Here is a 9,947-nt window from a genome sequence, read left to right on the forward strand (position 1 = left end):
TAATTCTTGAACATGCCAGGTATGCTCGTGCCTCAGGAACTTTATACCAGCTGTTGCCCTGCATGGAATGCTCCTTCCCCTGAGATCTGCCTGTCTTGCTCCCTTATCTCCTTTTGACCTTTACTCAAACTTCAATGTCTCAGCTCAGTGATGACACTCTAGTCCCCATTCCTCATTCTCTTTCCCTGTTTCATTTTTCTCCTTAGCACTTATTACCAGATAATATATTTTATAATCAATTAAATAATTTTATGTATTGTCATTTTCCCCTCATCAACTTGTCAGTCCATGAGAACAAGCTTTTAATTTCCTGTTTGGTTCCCTGCTGTATTTTACAATATTGTATCTACAATATCTAGAATATCTAGAACAGAGTCTGGCACATAGCAGATGTCCAATAAATATTTGATATCCCCAATCACAGTCTCTCTGATTCAACCTTCAAGTCTCTAGAATGATCTAAGAAGAGATAAATCTGCTCACCTCAATTTATAGCTTACAACTTTTCACTGGGTCCACAGTACTGTAGCTGATATAAACTGAAATGTCTTCAGTAGCAAAGCATACCCCATAAATGTGAAAAAGTGTAAGGAGTGGGGGTATATAAAGGGGATAGTGTATAACCCACCTAAGGGCTTTCAATTCAATTATTTTGAAGTCCTGTGTCTGCTGCTTGGCAGCCCTTGTATGCAGAATAAAAACCATCTCTAAGGCATGGATTGGTGGGTACTAGCCCTGAGCCCTCCTGAGCCCTGTAACATCAGAGGAAAAGAACTGTGCATATCCACAAAATGAGTGGTTGCAACACAAATGAACACAATGAGTTTTCATTATTAAATAACCAGACAAGGAAGTAAGGTGTAACTGTTGGCATAATCAGAAATTGTATCTGGACTCCAGATGTTTGAACCAGATGACCAAACTTGCTAAAGACAGTTTTTACACTACACGAGGTAATTATGCTTGCGTTTCACGGTGATATGATTGGGGATATAAAAGCTTGGTAATCTCCCATTCAGTGTTTCCAGTCTGTCAGGATATCAACATGGACAGGAAGATTATCACCACCAACTTGAGCATATTTTCATAGAAAGCCAGGGAGACTTGAGAGGCTGCACTCACGGAAACGCCTCCAGAGATCTCCTGGTGTGCTTTGCAGAGAATGGATTCTTTGGGCTAATGGCAGTAAATTTTACCTCTTTCAAAATTTCTGTGTCAGAATGCTCCAATCCAGTCCTCCGTAGGACTTTGACAATGGCATACAAGGGCTGCCATGATGTGACCAGATGTTTACTAGAGCAGAGACATCTCTCAACATTCCCCCACACATTCCACTTGCTGTTTCCAAGGTTCCCTTCTCTCTCTTGTCTTAGGATCTTTTTAAATGCTTGAATGCCCATCCCACCCACAACTGCTATGCAAACTGCTCCACCCAAACATCAACTTCTCTAGGAAGCTTCTGCAGATCCACTCCAGTCAGCTAATTACTTCTCTCCCCTTTTCCTGCATTAAATCCAGTACATGTATTCCTTCTTGTCTTTATTTTATTAATAATTATTGCTTTATCTCAATTCCATGGAGGCAATTACCATGTCTAATGTATTTTTGACTCACTGATGCCTAACTTAATACTTGGCACTTAAGAGGTGCTCAGTGAATGACTTTTGAATTTAACTTAATTATAATTGGAAAAGAGTAGTCAGGTTAGTGTGATTCGAGTAAATGTTACTTAAAGTGCCTTTGGGGGGATAGGAAAGAGGAAAAGAAAACATAAAGAAAAAGAGACCCAAATTACATAACAATTTTTTCCTCATATTTCATATAAATAAAGGCAGCACTATGCACTGGAAAGAATGTTACAACAAATCCCTGTTTGCTGATGCACCCCTAAGTTTTAAAAGGCAATCTGGTGTAATCAATAGATTATAGTCAGACAACCCGCGCTTATTCACTATACAGTGTTCCTTCTCTGAGCTAATTCAACAGAATATTTACCTTCCAACACAAATTGGTAAAAAAAACACTAAGATTCTCTAATAATAAATTGGCACATAGTAGAGAAAAACACAGAAATTCCACATAAGAGGAAATACAAGAACGATTAAAATATTTAAAATATCCAAATCCACCACCAGTAACAAAACATTGAAACAACCAGGTAGTTGCTTAAGTGGTCACTTAAAACCTTTTAAGTCAGCAAACCTTTTGTTCAAATTATAACACCTAGTGCTAGTGAACTATCCATATGTATGTAGCAGGGCTAAGTGGTATAGACCTATTGGAAAGCAATTTGAGCCCACTGTTGATAATTTATCTTCAAGAAATTTTCCCAAAGGGGGTGGGAAAATATTATTTGGAGTAATGAAAAATTAGAAACTAGAAACTTCTCAAAAGAATGCTTATATAAAAAAAGTATACCCACGCTTTGGAATATTGTGTGGTCATCACAATAATTACACAGCCATGATCATAAAATGGAAAAATTATAATAATAATAGTAATAAAGGCTAACATTCATTGAGCATTTATCATGTGCCAGATACTTCGGTAAGTATTTCACATGCATTATGAGATAGGTATTAGTATGGGGTTGCCAGATTTAGCAAATAAAAATGCAGCATGCCCAGTTTAATCTGAATTTCAAATAAAGAATGGATAATTATTTAGTATCTGTCCAATATTATTCCATTATCTGGAATTCAAATTGATCTAGGCATTTTATTTGACAACCCTATACTACTAACCCTATTTCACTGAGAAGGAGACTAGGACAAAGAGATTAAATAACTTCTCCAGGGACATAACAGCTAATAGTGGAGATAAATGCTAAGTTTACAAAAAAGTAGAAGAGAAATTTTGTCCAAAAATGAGTACAAATAGGTAATATACATGCCCACAGACAGGGCTGAAAGGAAACATGGGCAGATGATACTTCTATCAACAATATCCATTTATTGAGCACTTACTCTATGTGTGGTGCTGCAACAACCTTAACAACCTTGCATTCCAATAAAGCAGACGAAAAAAATGAGGAGTTGAAGAGCCTGCTCAAGGTCACAAAGCTAGTAAGTGCAGGCTCAGATTCTGACTCCAAAGTTCATATTTATTCCACTTCGCCAGGATCATTTCCTGGGTGACTTTTTTCCCCTTCTTTTAGGTGGAAGTCTATCAATGTTGATATAAAAGATTTTGTGTGATAAAATACATGCACAAGCACACATAAATACATCAAGATGTGCAAAACCCTAGTCCTTGGGGTTTGCTTTGGACCAAAGCTACTTCTAGAACCAAAATTCGTGGTGAAAGAAAAATGTGTGATGAGTATTTATGGCTGTAAGGAAGATCAATTATCATAGTGAAGACTTCTCCACAACTCAAATTGTGCTTTCATTCAGAAAGTAGAAATACATCCTGGATATTCATCCTTTTTAAAATGAGACAGTTCTCCTACTCTTGCATCTTGCTAAACTCCTCCCCTTTCTTTACATACTTTGGCATGTGAACTTGTTAGTTCTTGCATGTAAAGCAGTTAAAAAGGAATTACGAGATTTTTGAAGCCAACCATATGGAAGAGCACGGGCACACGCAAACACAAAAGTGCCAGAATGTTTTCTCAGTTAAGGCAATGCCTGTGCTCTATACATCATAGGAAATTTTAGTGTGATTTCCCTTAAGTGTCAACTTAATTTTTCTTTGGTAGCTTAGCCCACATCAAAAAAGTTTGTGCTTTTGATTGTTTATTCTGAAAGAGGCAGCTGGCCACAGGGCTGCCTGTGATGCCTTTACCACAATTTGCTTTTGTTTTTCCCTCTTGATAATTACCTCATGACTAAACCACTCAGTGGTCCATGTAGAGGAATCCCACAGAGATAAAAACACACTTGTGTAAATAAAATATTTATGAAGAAGCCCTTAAATGTCACTGAAGTAAATGCAAATTAGATCTCCACATATTGTGCCTCCAATATGTCACTCATTCCTTAGAAGGTTCTCTATTTCCTGATTGCAATTAACATTAATTTTTAAAAATTAATCCCATTGTGCATAATCACACCCAACGTCTATTCATAAAAACCCAGTGCTTTAAAGACTGACTCTCTTTTGACTATCTTTGAAAATCTGAATTATGGCTAATAGTTTCTCAACAATTATTTTTAGTATTTTTCCTTAGAAACTATATTTAATTATTATTCTACATTAGAAGGTGTTCAAATAAGTGATTTCATCATAATTCAGCACAAGATGACATTAATTAAGGTCCCACATTCTAGACTTTTCATGAAATACCATTTGGACAAGATTTCCTCAATTTGTTAATTTTTTTCCAAGTTGAGTGAACATAATAGATTCTTCTGGTATTTTGGGGATAATAACGTCAAAAGAAAGTTAAGAACTAGTTGATACTGGTACTAACTGTACAAGGGTAACAGTTAAGTTTCCTGGTTTTTGATGCCACTTTTCCTTTGCAAAAAAGAAATGTGAACTGAGTTAAAAAGAATTAGGTGGATCCATTATTCACCTGAGTCTTAACAGTTACTCTCCACTTGGATGCACATAAGAGTCAACTGAGGAACTTTAAAAAAAAATACTAATACCAGGCCCCACTCCCACATATTCTGATTTAATTGGTTTAATGTACAACCCAGGCATTGATAAGTTTTTTGTTTAATTTTTGTTTGTTTTTTAGAGCTCCCTAAGTGTTTCTAATGTGAAGCCAATGTTGAAAACCATTGGTCTAGAAAAAGCTTATGCCTTACTCTTGTACAGAGCAATGTCCACCTAGATGAGGAATCACTAATGATGCATCGTAAGGCTCTGACCTGGTGAACACTTCATAGATCTTGAGTACAGATTTTGAGGGCACGCAGAAAAAGTCCCCAGAAACACGAAGCTGGAATGTCAGTGGAAAGCCACTATCCTGGAGAACAAAACTCATATTCAAAATACTGAGTTGATTCTTTATAACTACATAGAATTCAACCTACACTGAGGGATTAAATCCATTACACAGGTACAGACAGAGAAACTAGGGCTAAAGGTGGTTCTTGTTAAAAAGACCTAGAGAATTTTCATCAAAAATAACTCTTTAGTTCTTAGCATATATGATGTGGCTACCTAAGGAGCTGCTTTGCTTTAGAACCAACTTTTACCACTCCACGTTTCATTTTACTCATATATACCAATCTCCCTTAGCAGTGCTTCTTAAACCTCATTGTGCCACAGACTACCTGAATCTATAGATTCAGATTTAGTAGGTCTGGGGTGGGGTCTGAGGTTTGACATTTTCAACAAGCTCCCAGATGCTGCTGATGCCACTGGTCCACAGTCCAGCACTTTGGGGAGTGGGGTCTTAGAAAACTAATGAGGATCAAACAAAAAGACCTACACAGAGGGCTTGGAAGAGATAGGATGGTGCCCAACAGAAGAAAAGACTTACAAGGAAAACAATAAAACATGTTTAGAACTTAGAAATCCCACGACTCAATCTTCCTTTCTTACCCAGATATGCAAACAAAGCATCTAGAGAAGAGATAGCTGTCTCCTAATAGTCAAAGGTGTATAATGGAGAAGAGTGGTGAAACATTCTTTTTGACTGCAAAAAGTACCATCAAGATCAATGAGTGGAAGTTAAAGAGAGCTTTTAATTCCATACAAGGAAAAACCCTGTACCATAAAGCTGTTCTACAACAAAATGAGTCTCTTGAGGGGGAGATTGAAGCCCAGAGTGGACCAGTTGGTGGTGTTAAAAAAAGGCATTAATGCCTCAGGTCATTATTGAACTACAAGACAGTGGGGTTGTTTAAGAGGGATCACATACTTGGTATGTGCCTAAAAACCCCGCAATAAACAGAAACCCCTGGATTTCCCTCCCCACTCTAACCCTTCTCCTCCTAACATCTTCCACTACTCAGCAAATGAAGTTGCTTAGGTCCAGAAGCCTTGGGGTCTTCTTTAACTTCTCTTCTCTCACCCTTCATATCCACTTCATCAATAAATCCTAGTGTACATTCAAACTCTGTCCATATTCTGATTATTTCTCACCACCTCCATTACAACAACCCTGGTCCAAGCCACTGTCATCTCCATCTGGATTACTGCAATAGCCTCCTGACAGGTTTCTGTCTTCACCCCTGTCTTTTCTCAACATAGAACCCAGTGTTGTTGTTTCTCTGCTCAGCACCTTCTAATGGCTTCACGTCTCACTCAAAATAAAAGAATACCAAAGTCCTTACAATGGTTTGTAGGACCCTACATGATTTCCACCCCCAACTCTCAACCATAATTTTTGTCACTCTCCATCACTCCCACTCTGCTCCATCCATCCTTGAAGTCACGGTTCCTTGAATCACATCGAGGATGCACCCACCTCAGGACCTTTGCACTTGCTATTCCCTCTGCCTTGAAGGCTAGTCTTAGAGACCTGCAAGTTTACGTCCCACATTGCCAACATATGAAACAACATGAAGACACCCAACAGAACAATTCTACTTGCTTTCTACAGACTGAAGGGCTCACACTCAGCTTAAGGATCGGTATTTCACTTTACACAAGTTGATAGACTGCATGAGGCATTCCAGTTCCAATTGTGGCTTAACCTCATTTTTAAAACCGCACTTTCCCTGAGTGGTCTGTTAATACCAAGTCAGGAAGACTCAGTGTTGTATCCCCAATCAGGACACTACAACAACCTGGGCAAAGAATAACTCTTCTGATGGCTCAGGCCCACCGGTCTGTGACCCAGCCTTACCCCAGCTCTGAAACATTTAACAGCTATCCTACATGCAGTGTCACTTTGCCATCCACAGGGAATCCACCCATTTTCCAGAGATGAATCTCTTGTGACTCACGTTCCAAGGCTGTGCATAGTTGCTCAGGTTCCCAGTATACCACTGCACCAAGAACAGAGGCACCAATCCCATTTTGCTTTACAGAGCAGCTACCCCAGCCACTCAGGTTTCAGGACTCAGAGATCAAAGCCACTCCTGGTGTAAACAACCAAAGAGCTTCAGAGAGATGGGGATAAATGCATCTGAAGTTAGAATTAATGTAGGCAAGGAGAAGGAGGGAAATGAGGAAAGAGTTTGGCCTGAGAGCTGAAGTACCCTAGAGGAGAGAGAGCACTTTGGGATGTAGTCTTTAGCCTCCTTTGCTCTCCCCTTACACCCCCTAACCCCTATCTCATGAGCAGACTACCTTCTGACATAAGCCAAAGAGCCAGAGGAGCATGGGGCTATCTCAAAACTCCTGTGCCCTACCTGAAGAAAGCAGAGCAGTGCTTTCAGGAACTCAAACAGCAGCAAGGCAGACTCTTATCTACAGCTGTTTCTCAGGCAAGGAATCAGATTTCGTCTCTTCTAAGGAATCTCCTCTGTAACTCCCCCTCAAGGGGTGCCCAGTGCAGGGTCTAAGAAGAATCTGAGAACATGGATTTCAGCCCCTGGACTAAAGGAGAAGAGGTACAGAATCTGCCAAAAAGATGTGGAGTGTTAAACATGCAATTCAAAGAATTCATCCCATCTTCTCTTGCTTACATGGGATAAACATGTGAACTTGCAATATATTCACAGACAAGAAAGTGGAACATTTCAACACTTATACCTACTTTGGGTGAAGCCTATTAAATAATTTTCCAGTTCCTGATGCTTAAGGACAGAACTTTTCCCATTTAAGACATCCTGGGACTCCAGTTCATGAGACGAGGCACTCTCATTCACACCACATGGTATCCTGCAATGAGCCACACACAGGCAGGACTTTGAACCTCTGGGAAATCATTTGGGATCAACTGTGTTTCTTGACTTAATTCTGCACTTTGAAGTAACACATTAGCCATTAGCTCTTAAATGCACTTAATTAGTCAAAGGCAATGGAAAACAATCTTATTTTTTTTTCAGTAGGGAAAAAAGATCTTGGGTGGGGAAAATATGATATAAGCATGTAATAGACTTCCCTTCACCCCACACACCCATTTTGAATATACTATTAGGGGCATGCTACTTAAGTCAGGTCCAGCGGGAACCCCTTTTTAAATCAAATAATTATTTAATTTATCCTTTGGGTAAATGGATTTTTATATAATGGATTTGCTTAAAATCAGGTAAACTCATACTGGATAATTTATACAGCAATAGCTCATTTCCAATAATCACAGACAGGAATATCAGGGCAAAGCCCATTTTCTCATCCCATCTTTAACAATCCAACCACAATGCTTTTTTTCTTTTTTTCTCTTTCCTGTACTTAGGTTGGGAAAATATTTGAGAAAATTATTTCTCCAGGTGAGAAGCATCTCAAGTAAACATTTGAAAGGAATGTGTCTTCCAGTAACAAGTAGTGGATGGGAAGACGTAGGAGAGACCCAGGGCCCCTGGGGAAAGCAAATGGCTCCACCAAACTCCCTCCTCCAACCTTAATTGGTCAAATGCCAAAGTAAATGAACTTTCCAAAGTTAGGAGCCTCACAACTTTCACTAGGGATAACTGCAGGTGCACAAGCCATGACCGGCGAGCCCACCGACCCCGGCGTGCCGGGCGGCGACTGCTAGCCAAGCCGCGCGCCCAGGCCCAGGCCGCCTACGCGCCGGGCGACCCGCGGGGAACGGGTTCCGGCCCGACTGCCCATGACCCGGAGCTCCCAGTCCCCGGCCCAACACCATATCCCGCCCCACCCTTCTCACCCCAGATCACAGAAAAAACGAACATAGCTCTCGGGGGCAAGAGCAGTGCCTAATGGGATCCAGCCGCAGCCCGGGGCCGTCACCAACTCCCAACTTCCCAGAGTTTCCTACGGCCTCGTTCCCTTTCCCACGGCTCCGGAGGCCGCCGCGGCCTCCCCTCGCCCAGAGCGCAGAGCAGGGGAAGTGAAGCGCAAGGCTCGGGAGCCGCCCCCTGGAGCCTGAGCGGTAGGAGCGCAGGTGGCGGGCGTGGTCCGTCCACTGCTGCCCCAGCCCACCCTGACTCGGCCTCCGCGCAGCAGCTTCGGCCGGGGTTCCCGCCCGGTTCTAGCATCAGGCCACAGTGCGCTGGATTCCGATCCCCGCCCCTGGCTAGGTTGCCCGCGCCCCCTTCGCAGTCCACATCGCTCCTCTCCCTCAGGCCCCCGTGAGGCAACCACTCCCAGCCCAGGGCCCTCGGGTTGAGCCCGGCGGCGCAGTGGCGGCACTCACCTGGGTCGCGGAGCCGGGGTCTGGTGCGGTCCCGCAGGTGGTAGATGAAATCCTGGCAGCTGTCGTGCTCCAGGGCCCCACGGGCACAGAGCTCGGCCAGCAGCTGCAGCGCCTGGTGACAGAGCGCGTCCCTGGCCCCGGGCATCGCCCCCCCGCATCCTCGGACCGCGCCGGGCAGGCGGGCGCGGGAGACAGCCCTCCGCCTGCCAGCTCAGCGCAGCCGCCTCCGGGCCGTCCACGCTCACCGCCAGGGATCTGCCGAGAAACGGCGTGAACTCGAGCCCCAGCCCCAGCCTCCCACCGGTTGCATGCAGCTCTCCGTCAGGCGGTCAGTCGGGCTTTCTCTCTCTCCCGCCTCGCCCCTCAGTCCCTCCCCCGGCACGAAGGAGAGGCGGCGCCGCACAGCCCAGCGCGCCTCTCGCCTCGCGCTCCGCCTGCCACTCTCTGCCGCCGTGGGGCGGGGCTGGGTCAGGGGTGCGCGGTGGGGTAGGATCCGCGCAGCCTGTGCTTGGACGCCAGCCGTATACGCGGGCGTTTGCTGGCTCCCGGCGGAGTGCAGGACTCGGCTCCGGACCTCGCACTCCGAGCGGCCGCGCCCTCGCTTGGGGAGTCTAGGCGGTGCGCTCTCGGGGCGCTCCCCGACCCCCGCCCTGATGCAAACCAAATACCCCCTCCCACAGCCACCCTCCGAGTGTGTCCAGAGCACGTTCTTGGAGGAGTGGCGGGAAGGGCGCAAACTGGACCACACCCGCCAGATCGGGAGAACCGAGTCTAGGCTTCG

The 9,947-nt window shown here is 43.8% G+C and overlaps 1 protein-coding gene across 2 annotated transcripts in view; it reads right to left on the reverse strand.

Annotated features, from left to right (window-relative positions):
• SYT9 (synaptotagmin 9) overlaps positions 1-9,455 on the reverse strand; it is a 236,401-nt gene extending 226,946 nt beyond the window's left edge. For both annotated transcript variants that reach the window (XR_005217357.1, XM_037838817.1), the window contains exon 1: positions 9,167-9,455. Coding sequence is in view for 1 of the 2 variants with exons in the window: in XM_037838817.1 (XP_037694745.1) it covers positions 9,167-9,311 (145 nt within the window). In the remaining variant the exon portion in view is untranslated. The remainder of the gene's footprint in view (positions 1-9,166) is intronic.
• Positions 9,456-9,947: the final 492 nt, after the last annotated feature.

Source organism: Choloepus didactylus, chromosome 6 (genome assembly GCF_015220235.1).
Source record: "Choloepus didactylus isolate mChoDid1 chromosome 6, mChoDid1.pri, whole genome shotgun sequence".
In the NCBI taxonomy this organism is placed as follows: Eukaryota; Metazoa; Chordata; class Mammalia; order Pilosa; family Megalonychidae; genus Choloepus; species Choloepus didactylus.